Here is a 21,875-nt window from a genome sequence, read left to right on the forward strand (position 1 = left end):
GCCACTCCCCTTTAGGACCCCTTGTTGCCTTGGGAGGATTTGATGGGGACAGCCTGAAGGGGCTTCCAGGCCAACCCCGTGAACTGCTTCTGCTGAGAACTTCCCAGTGCCCGTTTCTTTCCCTCTTGTACACGGGGGAGGGTTGGCCAGACCCAACCAAATCTTGGAGTGTTCAGGAAGAAATGGGAACTTCAGAAATACTATAGGTAACTTAAAACCCATGTATTTTGCTTTATGTACATTATCCCTTAATAAAAAGAATAGCAGCAGATACTTAGGGAACATGGAAAGTTAGTGGGGGGCAGCCATTTCCTATTGGTGCTGACCATGGGATTCACTGAGCCTGCCATCCTTCCCTCACCTCCTCAGCTCCAGAAACTGGCAGTCATGGTAGCCAGGTACCGTCTTGCTGATTTCTCTGGCCTCCACCCTATTTGGCCGCAGGTCTTTTTTTAGAATGCTTTGCAGAGCCCGGGACTGTTGTCTGTTGGCATTATCCCATTTGATTGGGGGTAGGGGGTTGGATTTTTTTTTTTTTTTTTTTTTTGATTTGAGGATGGGGAAGAGCTTTGTCTAAGTAACTACCTCTGGGTTAAGGTAGAATTTCTTGAAGTACTGGCCTTCAGTTGACTCAGGTTTTTCCAGAAAGATTGGTAACTGCCCTGGGGCAAGGAAGTGTGGCATCCTGTGCCTGGAGATCTTGGCTGGAAGGCCATGGTTGCTTCTTTTATGTGGTACTCTGAAGTTGACCCAGATGGCCTGTGAAGCTGACCTTGTCCTCATTCCCACTGTATCTGAGCAGAAAACAGAAGAGCTTATGTAGGAGGTGGGCACCTGTCTGTGGTGACCAGTGTTTGACTAAGGCACTATCTCTCACTGGTGTCAGATTGGGGCGTGGCCCTTCTTTGGCTCTGGTCTCTGTTAGCTACAAGGGTCCTTCTGAAAAGTACTACTGCACACAGGTTGCAGGAGGGCGCAGGTTGGGGCTTGGAGAGCGTAGCCTGAAAGTTACTGTGAAATTAGGCTGTAAAAAAACAGCTTGGACCCAGTCGTAATTCCTCCAGTTTCCTTGCTGCCTGAAAGTCCTGTGCTTGTAGCTATTTGTCTCCAGAGTGGGGATGAATTTATTTCTTCACCTTTCATCTCAGGCACATCAGTGATAAATATCACATGATTTTGTGGATCAGGGAGGGACTGCAGTCTGTGGCCCTAGCATTCACAGGGACCAGAGGGCTGCCCCAGTGCTGTCCTCTGGCTATGGGCAGGGTTAGTGTGGCCGTGTCTTCCTTTCTGAGGGTTAAGGACACACCCATCCCTCACATCCGTGATGTCCTCGAATTTTGGAGCTATGATGACGGCCATCTCTCTTCTTTTCCCTGAGCTCTGGGCCTTCTCAGCCCACTCGAGGGTACTGCCTACTGGAGTAGGATGCAGCCCTCCCACCAGCCAGCTGCAGTGCCAGATCGGGCACCCTTGCCAGCAATGCGGGAACATGCGGCCCACATTCCAGTGCCTACACTGCCTTCCCTTCTGAAGACCAACTAGCTCAGTTTCTTTAGGGAGGGAGGGAGGTGTTTCAACATCTCTGGGCAGTCTGGGAGTTATCCATGCTGTGTTTTGTGGAGCACAGGTGCAGGCTTGCTCCTTGGGCTCTGCTTGGTGACACATTGCCCCAGGCAGCTGTGGCTTCACCACTGACCACCTTCTGCCATCATATGTGTTCATCAGTGTTGGGGGTAGGGGAGGAAGATGGCAGGGCCCTTGCCTGAAAATCTTGGTTAAATGTATTCAGCAAGCATTGAGCCCTGGCTATGTGCCAGGTACTAGATTAGGCTCTGGAGGTCCATCGATGAATAAAATTGTTGCCCTTACAAATCCCTGTAGCTACCAAGGGTAAACAGATGAGAAGGTATACCAAAGGCAGTGTGATAGTTGCTACAACAGGGGCTTCCATTTTTTCCACTAAGGATTTTTTTTTTTTTTTTTTTTTGCACAGGGACAACTTTTAACTGGGTTCTCAGCATGAGACTGGTACATGGAGACCTTTCTTAGGGGGCTAGGATCCTTCTGCTACATGGGCTCCATTGGCCTCAGAGGCCTGCTTTTGAAGCCCCTGGGGTGGAATCTGGTTTTGAGATTAGTGCCTGCAAGGCCAGCATCGGTTTGGTTATGGTGCTTTGTGGGGTCCCTCCTTCTAGAAAGACTGGGCCTACCCTGAGGCCTCACCTCTTGCTGGGAAGAAAGCCTTTTGGGGAAAGATGAATGTTAGACATTGGTTTTTCCCTGAGACCCCAGTGGCATGTGTCTAGCACTACCTTTGCTGTCCTTGTAGTGTGTCTGAAGTCCCGTAATAGAACAGTAGAACCACGAAAGCTGTCCTCAGTATCTTGGGATGGGGAATGGAATGACTAATAATTACCAGTTGTTGACCGCTTCCTATGTGAAGTCCGTCACGTGACTTTGTTTGTACAATCCCATGAAATGGGTAGTCATTACTTCTATCATAAAGATGGGTAGGTAAGGTCACAGGTTGTGAAGTACCAGAAGTCACACAACTGCCAGAACTCAAAGTGCTCTTTGGTTCCAAAACTCTTGTGCTTTCTATTACACCTGTGTTCCTGTGAGCAGAACTCTTAACGTGTTGGACAAGAACACCTATGTTAAGGTATTTCTACATACTGCCCTGGGGCTGTCCATCCAGAGGTGATGTATTCCCTAGCTGAGACCCCTCAAAGCTACAGTGTGCTGTGGACAGTTCTGACTCCCCTCTACCTGAGTCTCAGCTCATGAGCTGTGCCCACCCAATGGATCTGTCTCCCTGACTTCCCCCTGGGGACTCTGTTGCAGGCAGTATTACTCAGCATGAAGGGGGTGACTGAGAATCTACTTTGGGAAGGCCTGGAAGCAGGGACTCTTAATGACTGCCTTGTATCGAAGCCCAGTGGGTAGAACAGATGTTCTGTCTGAGGATGCCAGAGGCCATGCCCTGTTTTCTCCCACTGTCCTTTAGAAGTCCCCCAGGGGATTAACCTGTCCACCTTCTCTGGTTTCTGCCCTGACTGCTAACCAGTCAGGTTATAAATGGTATGTTCCCATGCTGTGTTACTTGCAGGCTCCCTGTTGGTGGGCAGGCTGGATCAGCCTGGAGTGAGAAGGGGGACCCTCGGCATTTTGATTTGGCTGCTGCTATACTTCCAAAACAGCCTTTCTGAGGTTATACTCAAAACAGAGTTGGGCTCCTCATCTGTGGAACATGGACTTCTTGGCCTGGACCAAGTTCCGCTCCTGCAGATCTCCTTCAGCCATCCACTTCTCCACTACTGTGTCCCCAGCATGCAACACAGCACCTGGCTCATGGCTTTTTAATAAGTATCTGTTGAATGAATGATGAATGTCGAGCCACTGTGTTGTTAATCCTGGGTAGTTTTGAACTGCAGAGTTCAGTCAAGGTCTCTCCCATTCTTCTGCCTCCCACGTGTTTTGATCAGCTGGATGGATGGATTCTTCAGAGATCAGTATCTCTGAACCTCCATAGCTTCTAAGGCACGAAGATGCATTTACAGAAAATTTTGTCATACACTGGAACAGGAATTCTATCGTGGACTCAGGAAGTCTACTGAGAAATAGCATTTAGTGCAGAGATGAGGGAGGGCCTGGGAAGCAGTATGATAATAGGGTGCCTCCTAGGCAGGAAAGAAATTGGGTACAGGGAGAGCATGTGTGCTGACCTTACGTGGGACTTGGGTATGTCGTTTCTTCAGGTAATGAAACTTGTGCAGTCATCTCCTCTCTCTAGAGGAGAAAGGCTCTGTTGGGTGCCACATTGCATCTGTGGGATCCAGGGTCAGTGAAGGCAGCTCACACTCAAACGATAGCCTACCACCTGAATTGGAGTGTGGTGTAGACTGCAGGGTTGGGGTTCTAGGCAAAGAGCAGTCTGTTGTTACACCTGGAATGAGTGCTGCCCTCCCACTTCCTATCTGTGTGCCTTCAGATGGATTTTGAGCACAAACAACCTAGAGCTAAGGGTTGGGAGAGAGAAAGAAGGGTTCCAAGTATGTTGCCCTAAATCTCAAGCTAGAAATAATGGCTCCTGGTGTGGGTTTTTTCCATGATTACTCCCAGGAGTTAGCAGGCATCTGACTCTGATGTCTTGGGCCTAGTCTCTCCCGAAGCTGAGCTCGAACTCAGGGTCTTGGCAATACCCACATACAGTTCCAAACTCTTGGTGCTGCCACCATCAGGCTCTGGGTGACTTTGTACTCTTGGGGAAGGCTTCAGAAAATTCAAACAGTGACTCAGCTGTAAAAACCCACAGGAGCTGGCATAGAAGGGTGAAAGTGGAGAAAGTTAACAATCGGTCTAAAAATATTCCTGCTGATTTGGTCTCTTGTACCCTCTGAGGTAGCATTAATGAGCTGGAACCCTCTGCCAGGTCTTCTCTTCCCCGTGACTTCCCTGAGAGCTGTCTGTAGCTGATCCTGATTCCTGCCAGCATGTGAGTGGTGAATGGTGCCTCTGCTCCAAGAAGAGCACACTGCTTTTCTTAGTCACTTTTGGAAGATACAAGTGCCATATGCTTGGCCACCAGGGCTGGAGGTACTTGGTAAACGTCAGACTTCCTACGGTCCCTGAGTTGTGGAGTTCAGGAGTAGAGCAAAGGTCTAGGGCCCTGGATCCCATTGAAAAGTGACTATGGACTTCTCTCCACACTTACCAGCCCCCAAGCCATATAGGTTAATGCTTGACATCTGGCCTTGGGGAAGCTCTGTGCCCTGTGATGGGGAGTGGACTTGAAGATACTGACCTGCAGCATAAATGACCTAGCACTTGCCCTGGATTTTAGATTGTGTAGCTTAAAGAGCGTGCCTTTCTAGTAGATACACTTACTACTTCAGGTTACGAAGAGGGAAACCATGGATTGCTAGCTTTTTGGCTCCTTCCCTCCTGATTCCCAGCTAGTGGGAATCAGTGCTAGTCACACCAGGGGAAGTATGGTGTCATGGGCTGAGCCAGGAGTAGGACAGGTTCCATCGCTTGAAATGAGGTTCCATCTTCCCTAGAAGCTTTTCCTTTGATCTGTAGATACTCAAAGAACTACCTGCTCAGGTGCCATGTGAGTAGACTGTATAGGGACACTCAGGTCACTCTAGGGAATCTGACCACAGGTGACAGTTTCTAGAAACCTAGCTCCTTCTTTGGGTTGAAGGAAATCTCAAACCACGTGGAAAATCATAAGCCTGTTGATACTAGGTTTTTTTGTCTTCCCCATATCTTCTAATCAAACTCCTACTGTATTCTTGGCCCTCCCAATGTAACATTTGCAGGAAACTGCTGCAGTGGAGGTTCTGATGTGACCCAGGTGTGTGAATCCTGGGGCATCCTGATTTTTTTGTCTGCTAAATGACCTTGTCCCTTTCCCTTTTTCTTCTGTGTGGTTAGGATAGTTTTCAGTGAAGCACTCTTTCCTGCTTTTAGTACTTGAATGTGGAAGTATGTACACATAGCTGTGAGGATCCCAGCAGGTTACCGGGAGGATTGAGCAGGGAGGTGCTTCTGTCCTGCCCTTCCTCAAGCGCAGAGTAGGCTCTCTTCAGCCTGTACCTATATATACTTAGTTCTCTTCAAAGAAAGTATTTGAAACTAGTGGAAGGAGTATTGTCACAATTTGATGTGACAAGTAACTCTACTTCTCTCAACCTCTGTTTTGGTGATGGGCTGGGTTGGGATGAGCTAAGATTTTTTTGCTCCAGTTCTGAGTTGCTGCTAGGTCAGTATTGTGTCCTTGAGTTGAATAACCTTGATCGAAAGGGTGCGGCCTCAGTGAGCATACTGGCTCTAAGGGATGTGATGTTTCTTTCCTTTTAGTACTGCCCAGCAAATACTGATCACCTGCTCTCTGCCAGATGTTGAGTTAATTACTGTCGGAGTGGCTTGGCATGGTTGGTTGAGAAGGCAGAACTTTGTCCACATGTGTGCCTGCAAATATCCATACAAATGTTTTTGAGGCTTTAAAAAGCTTGTTTAAAAGAAGATTATTTCTTCTTATAGGCAGAGACTCCAAAGGTACTTAGTTACCATTCCCCACCCCCTGGGGATTCTAGGCCCTGTTACTTGTGCTTGATTCTCCTTTTCCGGTTAGATCCGGTTACCTTGAAAGAGGCAGAGAAAGTCAAATGGGAATGGACTAGTTTCACTTCGTGTCATTTAAAAAAGCCTTTTTGTTTGGGAATAATTTCACATTTACAGAAGTTACCAAGTTATTCCAGGAATACATGTATTTCCTTTATCTGGATTCTCCTATTATTTTTTTATTTTTAAGTTTGTTTATTTTGAGAGAGAGCGAGCGAGCCTGCATAACCAGGGGATGGGCAGGGAAAGAGAAAATCCCAAACAAGCTCTGTGGTATCGGCGCACAGAGCCTGACAGGGGGATCAATCCCATGAACTGCAATGTGAGATCGTGACTCGAGCTGACCAGCTGACTGACTGAGCCACCCAGGCGTCCCCAGATTCTCTTATTGTTGACATTTACCTTTATCATTTGTGCATTATTGTACTTAAATATGTTCATAAGTGACAAAACAGTTCTCAACTCCATTCAACTTAAAGTTGATCTAATACTTAAACTGTTGTTCATAGTCCAGTTTTGTCAGGTAACCCAGTTGGATCCTTCATAGCACTTTCCTCTTCCTTCTTCTGTCTTAGCAGGTGGTGTCTGCCCCAAGCAGTAGGCCCTACCTCCCTTGGTTTTTGCTCAGTATGAGCTTACAGAGAATTTTGGTTGTCTTGAATATTTTTCACAATGTTCGCCTTGTTCTGGTCATCACTCTTTCTGAGACTATATTACCACAATCTATACCGCTCTTTTATACTCTATGTTTGTTCCTGCTTACTGTCACTCTCCCTCTGTCCTCCCTACTCACCCTGCACCCAACTAGTGTTTCCCGAGACCAGACTCTTTGGGAAATGTCCTATAGCTGCCTTGCTTTTTTTCTTTTAGGTATTAGTTGCCATTATGCTGTAAGAGCTGTGTTTAAATAACCTGTAGAAATAATGATATATCAAAGGTTTTTGGGGCATGGTAAGGGGAACTGATTAGAAGAGTGATGTAGCAAGCCTCAGGTTTTTCTAGATGAGTGCTTCTCACACTGTAATGTGCACACCGACCTCCTGGGGATCTTGTTCAGAGCGCAGGTTCTGATTCAGTAGGTCTGGAGTGGGGCCCATGTTGCATTTTTAATGAGTTCCTACGGTGGCAAGGTTCTAGAGAAGTTTCAAGGCCTGGATGATTTTAGATCCCAAGGCACTGACCTTTGGTAGGCGAGAGAGCTTTGTCAGTAGTTGATGGTCTTAAAAGGAATTTGAACAAAGAGAGGTGTCAAGAACATGAAGACAGAAAGATGTAAGTCCTGAGTATTAAAGGTAGCTAGTGAATGGTGCATTATAGGAGATACAACTCACAATCAGAATTAGGTCCCACTCTGTCATTCACTAGCTGTTACTTCTACAAATGCTTACCCTTTGAGCCTTGATCCTTGATCCTCTCTTTAAGATGAGGTAATAGTACTCACTTCTTAGGATTCAGTGAAGATTATTTACCTTCAGGTAGAAGTGCTTCTAACGAAGTGTCTAGCACATGCTATATGTGCAGTAAATGGAAGTTGCTATTAGCAAGTAGTAGGAGCTTGATGGAACCTGGTCCAGATTGTAGAACAGACGATTGACTATGAGCCATGGGCATTTAAGGAAGTGAAGTTCATTAGTGGCCAACATGGGTTGTCATGCCTTTATCTTTTTAGACCGGTATATTATCACATTTAGAGGAGTGCTATAGACCTAATTCCTAGCTTTGACATGGGAATTTGACAAAGCCTCCAGATATCTTTGTGGGCATGGTTAAGAAAAAATTGCATGTGAGTTGAGGTGGATGAATTTGTGGCTTGTAGAACGGAGGCACCACCACAGTAGTGAACGGAAATTGACATGAATGATGAAAGTGGTCTCCAGTGGCACCCAGTTTGCTTTTTGACTCTTTTTTTTTTCTTAAAAACCTGGGGTGAAAGACTCAGTTACTATGGCCTCGATTTGTTGTCCTTGATAGCCCCAGACAAAAGACCTCTGGGCCAGCCATCCTCCCTTGAGCTTTTTTCTGCGTGCTGCCTTATTCTGCATTTTCCCTTGACAACTTCTAGAGCTCCCTACCGTGCTACCCCTTTTCCCAGGGTTAGCACACTGCTTTCTGTCTTGTTGCTCTCTGGTGAGTGTTCCCTCTAACCTCTGCACTTGCTGAGGGCTTTTCCTTGAGGGTACTGCTTTGTCCAGTGGAAGATAGACATTCTTCCAAGCTGAATTTACCATTTATCTCAGGGTCATTCTTTCTGTTCCTCATTACTAGTTTCCCAGTCCCTTTCTTCTCTGAAGATGTCAGTATTTGTTTTATATTTGTTTATTTTAACCCCAGGCTCAGTTATCACCATGAGTCCCTTTGATATCCATATGGGCAACCTAGCCAATTTTTTAGACTCCACACTGCACGTCAGCCAGTCGGTGGTCACACATTGTCTTACCATCCTGAAAGCTCAGTCCTCACTGTTCATCCCGTCTGCCGCTTCACCCCTATTGTAGCTGTCAGCACATTGAAATTGCTGGTTTTCCATTTGCTTCAACTCTGTTGACCTGCTTTGGTCTTTCACCTGTACTACATGACCCGTCACTCACCTGCTGTGTTGCTGTTTCCATCAGCTCTTGTCTTGTTTCCTCCTTCATAGCCCCGTATGGGTCCAGTGGAGAGAAGGGCCTGTCGAGTTTAAGTGCTGTCTCTCTGGGTTGGGCCCTGGGTGCAGGTGTGGCCTTGCTGAGTTTACCCGATCAGCCTCCTTTGTCATCCCCCTAGAAGCTCTTCAGTATCTGCCAGGTGCCTTCAGGATGAAGTCTCAGTGCTCTAACTTGTTTTTCAAAGGTCTGTGTAATTTGATTACTACCTCATTATTCAGCACCCTGTGAACTTAGGTTTGTAAAATGTGAAGAAAGAGGAGATCCTCAGGGCATTGGTACCACGTGTAAGGCCGATGTATATGATCCGTTAGTTTCCAGAGGTTTTATGCCAGGTTTTGCAGCACCCGGAAGGAGCCTGGAATAAATCTTTACACCTCCTGCCTTCTCAGGACATGAGCGCGGGGGCTTTGATTTTGTGTTTCAATGACGGAGGGGTTTGTCAAGAGTATTTGAGAATTTTGACAAGGACTATTTCTGGTGGATGTCAGAGTCCAAGCATTGAGAGAGACTGTCAACGTACAGTTATAAGCTTGTGCTTAGGAAACTGCTTTCAAAGGCATAGTTAAAAGAATGTTTCCTTAAAAACACAAAGTAATAAAGTAATGGACTCCTTGCTGTATATGGTACAGCTTCCCCCATCCTCAACACACATGCCTATTAAACTGGCTAGAATTAAAAAGACTGGTCATAACAGGTATTGGCCAGGATGCGGAGGGACTGAAACCCTCATCATTGCAGGGGGAAATGTAAAATGATACACCCCCTTTGGAAACCAGTATAACAGTTTCTTTAAAATTCAAAGATGTATTTGTCAGAATAAAATACACACATCCGCAGTATCCTCTGCATTTAAAGATACACTTGCCTTATCTTTATCTGAAAGGGAGGCCATTTGGCTAAAAGAGAGCGGGCTGGTGTCATCTGGCACATGCACTCTGTCCTGAATGGCATGTGTGTCTGGTTCCCTGAAAGCATGCTTTCACTTTGACTTCATGTTTGGAGAGGTTTATTCCTGCCTCTTGGGACTCAGCCTAGCTTGGAACCGGAGAGGAAACCCACCCTGGTGACCTGTGTTTCACTCCCTGACCAGTGAGGGGAGCCAGTCACAGCCACCATCTATGAAGCACTTATGCACACTTCAGCACGTTACTTTGGTTTCACCTCACAGCCATTTGGGGTGGATGTTATCGGATTAATGCTTCTTCCCTAGCCTTCGTGCCACCATGCTCCGTGGCAAATGCGTTTATTCCTCCTCCTCATGGATAGAAAGGTGTGCTTTCCTTTGGATTCCTTAATTCTTCAAGGCCGTGGGTGGAAAAATGTTCTCTTCTGTCCACTTTACCTCTCTCCTCTCTTCTGGCCTTTGCTTCACTCTTTTTTTGATATTCGGTATTTAAATGTTTACCGTGTGCTGGGCACTGCTCTGCTGAGCACTTGCCATCTGCTGTCTAGTTACTGAACCTTCCTGATGGTATTATGAAATAGTTGGTGCTCCACTCGTGATGGCTGTGAGAAAACGAGGACTCTGCTTCCCCGAGCACACAGCCATGGAGAGGTGGTGCTGACCTCGGGTTCCATTCCAGGTTTATCTTAAGCCAGAGTGGGCTTAACCATCTGTCATTCTGCTCCATCCTCAGTGTCTGAAGTTCAGGGTGTATAGGAGAGAGTCTGTATATGCAGGAACATGGCATAAGGGAACTTTTCCGACAAGAAGACATGCTCCTTCTGAACCAGACTTGTGGGATGTGTCCTGAAATTGTATATTTTAGCTATATAGTGTTAGGTAGGAATTCTTGGGGTGCCTGAGTGGCTCAGTTGGTTAGGTGTCCGACTTCAAGTCATGGTCTCACGGTGCGTGGGTTCAAGCCTCACATCAGGCTCTATGCTGACAGCTCAGAGCCTGGAGCCTGCTTCACATTCTGTGTCTCCTCCTCTCTGTGCCCCTCCCCCACTTGTGCTCTCTCAAAAGTAAACATTAAAAAAAAAAAAAGTGGGAATTCTTTGAATAAATGTGTTGGCAGGCAGTAAGGAGGGAGTGTGGCTTGGGCTTCCTAATGGTTCTGAAGGTGTCTCCTGAGGCAACATGGATGTGTGTATTCAGATATTAATAGCAGCTGTGACCAGGGTCCCTATTGGCACATTTCCCAGATACTGTTACTGACCCTTAAGTCTGGGTGGCAGAGAGCAGTTTTGCTGCTGCTGTCACAGCAAGAACTTTGGTCTTCAAAAAGCTGTCCTGGGGCGCCTGGGTGGCGCAGTCGGTTAAGTGTCCGACTTCAGCCAGGTCACAATCTCACAGTCCGTGAGTTCGAGCCTCGCGTCAGGCTCTGGGCTGATGGCTCAGAGCCTGGAGCCTGTTTCCGATTCTGTGTCTCCCTCTCTCTCTGCCCCTCCCCCGTTTATGCTCTGTCTCTCTCTGTCCCAAAAATAAATAAACGTTGAAAAAAAAAAATTAAAAAAAAAAAACAAAAAAACTGTCCTGTAACTACCTCTAATGGGCCCTGGTTGGCCGTGGTAGGTGTTGGAGATTTGTCTACTTGTTATACTCTAATGATGGTAATGCCATGTTTCCAAGGTTGTGCCTTTGTGTATCTTGTTGGGTGGGAGAAAAGGGAAGGACTGTTGACTGGGAAGAAAACGAAGAGGTCATGAGACCTTCTTATTTCTTTTTCTCCTAGTACTGAGCATGCTCCACAACCCACTGGGCAATGTCCTGGGGAAACCCCCCTTGAGCTTCCTGCCTCTAGACCCCCTTGGATCTGACTTGGTGGACAAGTTTCCAGCACCTTCAGTTAGAGGATCCCGCCTAGACACCCGGCCCATCTTGGACTCACGTTCTAGCAGCCCCTCTGACTCAGACACCAGTGGCTTCAGTTCTGGATCGGATCATCTCTCAGATTTGATTGTACGTAACTTGTTGGGGAGTGGGGTGGGCAAGGCAAGTAAGTGTAAAAAGGGAAGTGTGTCTGCCAGAATGCAGGCAGGAGGTGGAGGCCACTGTGTGCGTGTATGGAACTTCTCAGTGGAGAGGAGGATGCCTTGTGTGCTCACGGAGCGATCCGTTTCAGGACCCCAGCTGCCAACTCTCTTTTCACAAGATACTTCCAAGAGTTTGGAGAAATAGTTAATTTCAAAAGTTAATTTGGGAGTCTTGGCGTTGCTCTGTTTCTTGACCTGCTTGGTCATTTTCTTTAGCCTCGAAACTATGTGTATGGTTTATGTACTTTTACATGTTTTACCTCAAAATTTTTAAATGATGGTTTTAAAAATTGCATTAGTAATTATCAGCTAGGATTTCCATCCAGATCAGACTGACTGTAGCTCCCACATTCTCTTTACTGACCCAGGCCACGTCTCAATCTGAGGCTGTGATGAATCTATTAAATGTTGCCTTGAGTTAATTTATGTACTACATGCTCCTTATCCATGGCTACGTGTGACGTGTGTGGAGCCAGTGCTAAGTGGAGCTGGCAGGTGGATTAGAATAGATGAGGAATAGGGGACAGTAGAAGTAAGTATATGGGCATGGCAGTGAGAAAGCATCCTAAAATAAAATGCAGTATCAGGAGCCTTCTGAGCCTGACTTTCTGTGCTGCCAACCCCACTCCCCACCTGACTGTTGAACAAATAAGAAGGCTTATTTTCCTGCCCTCTGCGCTTCTCTATCCAGGATTGGCAACGTTGGATGTGGCTAGTTTCCCATCCATAGCATGACCTTTTAGGAGGACCCACCTTGTCACCTGTCAGCCTGTCCTAGAATATGAGAGCTGGCCTTGTTTCCACTGCTTGTTGGTTTTATGTTTAGGCCATGTTTCCAGAAGGGTAACCACAAGCAGGTCCCTTCAATGATCTGGGCTGTAGTTTATTCCCCTATAAAATGGGGTTAGATGCTTCTAGTTCTATTTATGTTAATTTAGATGGAGCTCAGTCTTGGAAATTTACTTCATAACTGACTTAATAGTTTGGGATTTTGTTTGAAGAACTTTCTCAGATACCCTACCCCAAAGGCTGATGAAGGGATACGGGCAGACAGCTCACAGAAGAGGTAAATAGAAGAGGCAAAGCCTCTATTTACCAATGACCAAAGTCATTTGGTTTTTTTGATAACGCAGTATTATTTTTACCTGCTTAAGTTAGTAATAGAGCCTTGACACAGGCTTATAGTGAAATCCATACTCTTCCACATTTCTGATAGAACATGGAACCCTTATAGAAAGCATTTTGGCATTCTCCATATAGGAATCGGACAAAAACAAAACCAACACAAAATTAGAAGAAGCTATACATACTTCAGATTTTTATTTATAATCCTGAAAACTTGGAATGTGTCTGAATGTTTAACAGGGGAATAGGTTAGTGAAATGTAGCTTGTTCCCTAAATAGAATATCATAAGTTAATTAAGAATTGTTATGAAGACTGCCTGGCAATATGAAAAAAAAAGTTGAGTTGGGAGAAAAGAATTTGTTTAAATTCAGTATAATCTTAAATTCAGTATAATCTTAAAAATGCATGGGAAGAAAGTCTGAAAGAAAATGTCAGAGCTATATGGTATTTTTTTCATAATTTCTGTAGTGTGATTATTTTATAACAAAACTGTCCTTTAAAAACCTATATCTTCCTTTTTCCTCCCCCAGTCAAGCCTTCGCATTTCCCCTCCTCTGCCCTTCCTGTCCCTGACAGGGGGTGGTGCCAGAGACCCTTTAAAGATGGGGGTTGGGTCCCGGATGGACCAAGAGCAAGCTGCTCTCGCTGCAGTCAGCCCCTCCCCAACCAGTGCATCAAAGAGATGGCCTGGAGCTTCTGTGTGGCCATCCTGGGACCTCCTCGAAGCTCCCAAAGACCCCTTCAGCATAGAGAGAGAGGCCAGGCTGCACCGGCAAGCTGCAGGTGAGTGTGGCTGTCACCCTGTGGGGGCCTGAGGCCTCATTCTGGGCACAGAGAGTAAGTGACCTTAGTTCACAGACTGAACTGTCCAGAAGAGGACTTGGTCGTGTGTTGAGGTCTCTGGATCTGCAAAGAATGGTCTCTTCTGTGGAGTGAGTGCTAATGGGACAAAAACTCAGGAACTTCTTTGAGGCTGAGCAGAGAGGAAAGAGGCTGTGCTCATACAGAGTTGGACCCATTTCCCAGTTGCGCTCTTTTGTGGAGACTGGCTGAGTACTAGTGTTGCTTTTGATTGTTTCATGGGTGGGTGTCTTCAGGAGGAATCCTGGAAGTGATGCCCAGAATTTTGTCTACCTCTCCCCTTTCTAATTCAAAGACCTGTCAGACATAACCCCTGCTGGAGCTCTCTTCCCCTGAGGGATGCTCTGTTGGGTAATGGGTCCACGTGTCAGCCTCTAAGGAACCCTTAGGTTCTCTCAGGAACCCTTAGCTTCTGTCATTTAAATGACCTTAAACATGTATTGAGTCTATTCTTCATCTTTTACCAGTAGTTGGGAAGTAAATGGGTCTTAATAAGTCATTCTTGATTAAAGCTTCAGGGAGGTGTGGTTCACCAACTGCTCTTCTAAGGTTCTGGAGTTGAGGACTATAAGTGAGTGTTGAGTTTCTCCATCCATTTGTTTCTGGTGGCTTCAGATGTCTGTCTTTCCAGTCACGGAGCTGGGCCTGATCTCATTCTCCTCTGATAGTCCTGCTGCCCTGTTCACATAATGGTTTTGGCAACCCATGTTTGTACTAATGCCATTGTTTTTGGAATGACATTACCTTACTCTTGGATGAGGCCATTATATTGATTTATGTTTTTGTTTGCGAAATATTGCTGATGGTGCCCAAGTTCTTGGAGTAGCAACACATTGGCCTTTTAAGGAATGAGCTTCCACGTCATTGTCCTGAATGGAAATGATGGTTCATTTCACTGGCTATCCGCCCCATTGCCGAAGGAGTAAAATGGGCAAGGATTAGCCAGTCCCCACTGAGACTAGTCCCTGATCTGGAAAGGCACAGACTGCGTGGGGGGCATGATTAAAGAGAGAAGGCTGAGCTGAGAGGCCAAGAACAAAGAGGCCTCTAGAAGTTACCAGAACAGGCCACACAGAAGATAGTTCCTACTCTGTCCAGCAAGAAAGGTTTCTTAATGGGGTGTTGTCAGAGAAACTTCACAGTGGGTTTAGACAAACTTGGATTTGGTATAAACAGGAAGCAGAGTAGTTGGGGAAAAATCAACATTATCTTACAGTGTTGGCATCAAGGAAGGCCCAGTGTCTGTCCAGGTGCCATGGAGACAGCTCTGGCAGTGATGGGACATGGTTCTGATGCAGGGAGCAGTTGAGACGTTCTTGTCTTTTGGGTTGCTAGTGGTGGTTTTTACTGGCAGTGGTCCTGACTTCTGTGACTGATGAGTTCAGAGTGCAGACAGGAGAACAATAGAATGTTCCTTATTTGAATATTTAGGGAGAAGGCCAGTTTGGACCAGTAAGTCTGTAGAACATTGTATACAAGATTGCTCTGTTTATTTTAAAGTAATTAGAAATTTAAATCAATTAGTGTTGTAAGCCATGACTAGGTAAAACTGCTTTGTGGTTAGCTTATCAGTTATATGTTTGAATATAGCTTGGGTTGTGATAATTTTTACCCTACATAGCTGCTTTGCCTTTCCTCTCTGTTCTAGTGGAGACAGAAGTAGTGGTTTAGAGTTGTCCTACTGGGCCAACTGGTTTGATGAGGCATAAGGTTCCTTGCCTTTCCGAATACTGGTGGATGTTCTCCCAGCAGCCAGGCTAGGACTGTGGCCTGTGTAGCTCTCCCCAGATGAGTTCGTCCCAGAAAGGAGCAATGACTTTGTTGACTCTGACCCGTTTCTTTCTCTCTTTGTTGTCTCTGTTGTCAACCAAAGCTGTGAATGAAGCAACCTGTACCTGGAGCGGCCAGCTTCCTCCCCGGAACTATAAGAACCCCATCTACTCCTGCAAAGTGTTCCTAGGAGGTGTTCCTTGGGATATTACGGAAGGTGAGCTGCCTCTGAGACCTCCTACTTGAGGGTGGGGCATGTCTCTCTAGGGCATTAAACTTGGACCTAAACCTGTGGCTCCCATATTGCTTCTGTCTGGTGCTTACACCCATCACCTGGGACCCAAGATCACTTCCGAATTGTTTGTCAAGGGAGGGAAGTCTGGGGGAAGAATGCTGGTGATCCTGTGCTTGGGCCTTCCTGGGGAGAATGGTGCCTCAGTTTCTGCCATTCTTTTCCATCTCTTTGCAGCTGGATTGATTAACACCTTCCGTGTGTTTGGCTCTTTGAGTGTGGAGTGGCCTGGTAAGGATGGCAAGCACCCCCGGTGTCCTCCCAAAGGTAATATGCCTAAAGGTAATACAGACATGGTAGGAGATTTTTTTTTCCCCTCCCTAGTATGTAATTGCACTGAGGGATGCTGGTATGTCCCAGCCGCATGCTGGTAACATGGTTTGGGCACTCCCGAGCACAGAACTTTGGGCTGACAGCACTTCTCTTCAACCTGGCACATCCTTCTGCTTCCTCTGAGCTAATGATCCATCAGTCCACATTGACACTGCAGTTGGAGCTGTCTGGGAAACTTCCTCGTGCACTTCCCTCCAAACCTGAACCCCGGCAGCTACTTTCCTCTCAAAATGAGGCGTCTGAAAAGCTTTCCTTTGCCTGCCTTTCTTGCCCAGTTACATTGTTGCCTGGCCTAATTCTGAGATCCCTTTGGAGTTGGCAGGAATGAGGACCAAGCATCTGACTCCTCACTGGTCTGAAATGAGATCCCTTCCCTGTAGAAAGGAGCAGGTGCTATTTTCACTCTGCCCCATCTTCACTGAAAATGTTCCGATGAACTGAACCACTGGTCTAACTAGGCTTTTAAAGCAATATCTCCATGGCCCAGCAGGCTGGCCACAGACCTGCCCTCCATCCTGCCCCCAGGACAGCCTGGCTCTGCTGACCAGAACATGCTGTGTGCCCTGGGACGGATGGCTGCGTGGTTATGATGGGATCCTGTGTCCCACCTTGCTGGTCCCTTCCTTCACTCGGGTGGGAGACGATGTGCTTCTCCCTCCCATGGCCTGGCCATCTGACACAGCAAAGTGCTTCCATTCAGAGACTCTGCAGGAGTGGGACAGAAATGTGTTTTACACGTGAGACTCTTTCTCCTGGACAAAACTCCCTACTGCAAAACCAAGACTGAGGAGTAACCACCTGAGGGATGTTAATGCAGTTTCTCTTTTTATTGGAAATAGGGTATGTGTATCTGGTCTTCGAACTAGAGAAGTCTGTCCGGGCCTTGCTTCAGGCTTGCTCTCATGACCCGCTGAGCCCAGATGGCCTAAGTGAATATTACTTCAAGATGTCCAGCCGAAGGATGCGCTGCAAGGAGGTGTGTTAGCCCGGGGTCCTCTCTGGGTCGGGGTAGTTGGTGCATGAGGCAGTGGGTCTCCCACAGGTGGGTGAATATGCAGGCGGCTGGATGAGGATTCTTGTTGTGGCCAAAAGGCTGCTCCTCCTGTTTTACAGTAAATACAGCAAGATACTCTGTTGTGTTAGAAAAACAAAAATCTTTGGTCCTCAATGGTGTATGTGTGCTCCTGCCTGTGGTGATCAGGCTGTGTCCCGGCCCTTACTCCAGCCAACACTTCTGTCCCAAACCTCTAGTCTTAGAAATGAAAACAACAGCTTTCTCCACTTGGGTTTAACTGATAATCTACAGCTGTTTCTCCCTAGACCTGCCCTCAGGCTGTGCCTTGCAACCTTCCTGTCTCTGGTGGGTAAATTCCTCTTTGGCCCACACCATCTGTGGATCACCTCTGCACTCCCATTCGGGGCTTCATTAGCTGCGTACGTTCCTCCATACACTTCTCTCTCCTTTTGCCTCTCCTGCTCCTGGCCGTGTCTGCCTGTGCCCTGAGCATCATGGGTCTCTAGCATAGGTACTCTACCTGCAGCCCTCACTGCACGTTCCTGAGCCCTGTCTCAGACTTACTGAATCAGTTTGGGAGGAGCTACAGATTCTCCACTTTGGACCACGCTCCCCAATGGTTCTAGCAGTTGATGCTTGAAAACCACTTGTCAGAGGAAGTTTGGCGTTGAGGAATCAGTGTTGTTGTTTTTTTTAATGTGGTTCCAGAGAACATCACTTTCATGACACTGGACTAGATATTTAATATATCTGAAACTTCATTTCCTTGTCTATACAAGTGAAACGTGAAATGCCTATTTTAATAAAAAGATCAGTAGTTGCCAGGGGTCAGGGGGAAGGGAGGGATGCATAGGTGGAGCACAGGGGATTTTTAGGGCAGTGAAACTACTCTGTTGTAATGGTGCAATCATGTCATCACACATTTGTGGAAACTCCTAGAATGTACAACAGACACCAAGACTGAACTCTAATGTAAACCATGGACTTGGGAGCTAGTGATGTATTGATAAAGGTTTACTGCTTGTAGCAAAGGTACCTCTCTGGTGGGGGATGCTAATATCAGGGGAGGCTTTGCATGCGGTGAGGCGGCAAGGATATGGGGACTCTGTACTGTCAGCTCAGTTTTGCTGTGAACCCTAAAACTGCTCCAGAAAGTAAAATCTGTAGGGTAAAGGGCGGAGGGGGAGCTACTGACATGGTCACATCGGATTTAAAATAAATAATGGAAGTAACAAAGCTGACTCTTTGTTTTATAGATGTTTCCTGGTATTAGTTCACATTCTTAGTGACAGGGTAAGTTTGTCTTCCTGCTGCACAGAGACCCACCACACTGCTTTCCTCAGTGCGGCACTGCTGTCTTGTCGCTGTGTGGGGCCCGTGTTGCTCTCCCACCTTGTTACACTCCAGGGCTTGGTTAACACGCTCCTTCGTCCCTGTCCCCTGCTTTCACAGGGAGAGGCTGCCACGGCCATACCACAGACCCCCTGAGCCGCCTCCGTGCCCCTGCTGACAACTTCCTTGTCTCCTGTTTTGCCGCATCCCCTTGCAGTGATTACATGTCTGTCTTTGATGTGCTGGCTGTAGGCTGTCCTGGTTCTCCTTTCCTCTCAGACACTTAACTTCCTTGTGTCCCCTCCCTGCCCCCAGTGCGGTCGGCATTGAACTCCCTCCTCTTCTCATCTCTCCCTGTCACTTAAACGACTCACTCCTGTGGCTCTCTTCTCACTTTTAGACCCAGACTCATGTCCTCCATGAGCCCCACCTTCCCATGGGGCCTTTCTTGACGATGCCCTATAATCCTAGACTCTTGTGTTCAGTGTAAGGAAAAGCTTGGAAAGCTTGCTGGCCCTTGGGATATAGACCAAGACTGTGATACTTGTCCATGGGGGTGGAAGAAGCAAAATTGGCTTTTCATCTTCCAGTGAAGTGAGCTCCCCCCAGTCAGATGCTCATTAAGGTCTTTTAGGCCTGGACCCCATCAGCACCGATTCTTCACTTTCCCACCATGCCCAGGCGGTCTGACCCCTCTGTTGAAGAATCTTCTTGGTCTTGGCCTGTTGTGTGCCCAGTGCCACCAGCCTCCTCCACGTCTTTCTCACCTGTCCTCCCAGCCACTGGTTTCTGCCTCCGTTCTCTTTCTGCTTTGAGACTTGTTGGATTTTCACAGATACCTTTCCAAAAACAGCATTCGTCTGTCCGCTCCCTTCCTTGTGGAGTTCTCTACCTGCTATGCCAGAGTTTGTTCTAGGCTCAGGGGACTCAGAGGTAAAGGACCCAGTCAGCTCTTGCCCTGGTGTGTCGCTGCTCTGTTAGACTGCCACCTGCATCTCTCTGGTCACTTCACTGCTCCTGGCACGCCTGCTGATGCGCACATTGGGCCAGGAGCTGTCTCACAGTGGTACCTCGAGTATCCCCACTCCCTGTCCTTCCAGCTCTGTCCTTCAGTTTCTGAGTCCTTCATGATCTCTGTTCATCAGTGACTGTGGTCCTCTGCTGGAACCACACGGTTGAAGGTTGTGACAGAGTGCTAGGTTCCTGGGTGTGACTGTTGGGTACCATTGTGCTTGTTCTCCAGGGTGAGTGACTGCTCTTGCGCTTCTTTTCCCCATTTTGGACACAAAGACTCAGTAAAATGCAGCTTTGGTTGGGTCTGGTGAGGTGGCTGCCAAGTGCCTGTGTGCCTGGGACTGGGCAGTACACCTCCCCCACTAGATGGGTCTTGGCAGTCCATTTGAGCATCTCCCGAGCATGCGCCTCACGGTACAAGAACCTGTCTCTCTCTGGCTCCTAGCCAGGGCTGATCCACCTTTGGGTGGTTTCCAGGTGCAGGTGATCCCCTGGGTCTTGGCTGACAGCAACTTTGTCCGGAGCCCATCTCAGAGACTTGACCCCAGCAGGACGGTGTTTGTTGGTGCCCTGCACGGGATGCTCAACGCCGAGGCCCTGGCAGCCATCTTGAACGACCTATTTGGTGGAGTGGTGTATGCTGGGATTGACACAGATAAGCACAAGTATCCCATTGGTAAGTGTCCCATTTCTGTGTGGGAAAGCTTGGTGGCCCCTGGGACTGTGCTAGACCAAGACTGTAATACTTCCCATGGGAATGGAGAGGGAGGCCTGACCCAGGTCTGCAGATGAGCATAGATGAGCAGCATAGCATCTTTTTCTAGATAAGCCACCAGTACTGACCGTCTGTGCCTACCTCTCTCCCTACCACTTCCCTTGAACGGGGAGAAAGCGGTAGGGGAACATAGGAAGTGATAGGAGGGGAAGATGACATAGGAGCTTTACTTGGAAACTAAACCAGTCTGGGACAGACAACAGGTAATCTTTCATTAAAAGGCCAGGACTTCCCTGAACTTGCCTGTTTTTGTTGTTGTTGTTAAGAGTTCTTGAAAAGTGGCCTTGTCTCTAGGGTCAGAGACCAGGGTCAGGCTGAGGGACAACACCGATAGACTCGAGCAACAGCGTGTAGTCATGGCCTGTGGCGTCCTAGCTTAGGGGAGTCTGCGGGCCTAAATGCTGGGTTTTGGGTCAGCCCCCCTGGGAAGGGAGATTCATTCCCCAGTCCTAGCAGAGGTACCTTGGTGGTGGAGTTCGGAGGGGGAGCAGAGCCTGAACTTTTTGATCAAGACCTGGCTAACCCACTTCCCCAGATGCTTAGTCTGCCCACCCACACTGAATCTGATCAGGAAGGAGCACCGTGTACTCATCAGTGCTGTGCTGCAGACTGAGGACAGGGAGTCAGAGGCTGTGGGGGCAGGGGCAGCATTAGTCAGGATGAGGCTGCCTCCTGGCCCGGAGGGGTGCCTGCTGCATCACCTGTACACAGGTGTTCTTTGTGTATCTGTCTGTGCCAGAGGGGTCTCTTCCTTCCCGCTTCTTTTTGTTTGTTTTCTTGTGAGTTTTGTTCTTTTTGTTGTTGTTTTTGAGAGAGAGAGATGTGTGACTGGGGAGGGGCAGAGGGGGAGAGAGGGAAAGAGAGCATCTTACGCAGGGTCCACGCTCAGCATGGAGCTGGATGTAGGGCTCCATTCCACAAACCTAGGATCCTGACCTGAGCCAGAATCAAGAGTCAGATACTCGACCTACTGAGTCACCAGGCGCCCCACTTTCCTCCCCAAATCAGTCCGTGAATCCTTCCCCATTCCTGAGTGGCTTGTGCCACCGTGGTCTATAACTACGCTGTCCGGTAAGTGTGGTTGCTGTGTGTTTAAAATACAGCTAGTGCCACATGTTGAAATGATAATATTTTGGATATATTGGGTTAAATAAATTATAAAAATTCCACCACTTTTCACTTAAATGTGGCTTTTGGAGACTTAAAATTATGTATCTCCTATTATATTTCTGTCTCATGGCCCTGGTCTAGAAACAGGGTATCTTCAGTGTTGACAAGCAGCATTTGGGAGAATTTGGGTAGAAGAGAGGTTTGTTCTCTTGCTCTAGGATCTGGTCGTGTGACTTTCAATAACCAACGCAGTTACCTGAAAGCAGTCAGCGCTGCTTTTGTGGAGATCAAAACCACCAAGTTCACCAAGAAGGTGAGTGTGCTGGTCTGTACCTTTACTCTGAGCCTTTACTACCCAGGGCAGGCCTGAGACCAAAGCTGTTTGTGTGCTGCGGGTGCCCAGGCAGTGGGTCAAGCTCCTGGGCACTCAGGTGAAGGCTGGGGTTGGGAGTGGCTTGGCGATGGCAGGCTCAGGAGGGAGAGAAGCTGGG

At 47.5% G+C, this 21,875-nt stretch overlaps 1 protein-coding gene across 14 annotated transcripts in view; it reads left to right on the forward strand.

Annotated features, from left to right (window-relative positions):
* Positions 1–21,875, forward strand: part of CPEB1 (cytoplasmic polyadenylation element binding protein 1) — a 91,988-nt gene that overhangs the window by 65,981 nt on the left and 4,132 nt on the right. For 11 of the 14 annotated variants that reach the window (XM_040493547.1, XM_040493543.1, XM_040493539.1 and 8 more), the window contains 7 exons: positions 11,456–11,682; positions 13,413–13,665; positions 15,617–15,730; positions 15,983–16,087; positions 16,978–17,114; positions 19,977–20,175; positions 21,603–21,697. In XM_040493547.1, coding sequence (XP_040349481.1) covers positions 11,456–11,682; positions 13,413–13,665; positions 15,617–15,730; positions 15,983–16,087; positions 16,978–17,114; positions 19,977–20,175; positions 21,603–21,697 — 1,130 coding nt within the window. The other 3 variants (XM_040493541.1, XM_040493542.1, XM_040493552.1) reach the window with 2 other exon arrangements.

Source organism: Herpailurus yagouaroundi, unplaced genomic scaffold (assembly GCF_014898765.1).
Source record: "Herpailurus yagouaroundi ecotype Mexico unplaced genomic scaffold, PumYag 185, whole genome shotgun sequence".
NCBI classification, from domain to species: domain Eukaryota; kingdom Metazoa; phylum Chordata; class Mammalia; order Carnivora; family Felidae; genus Herpailurus; species Herpailurus yagouaroundi.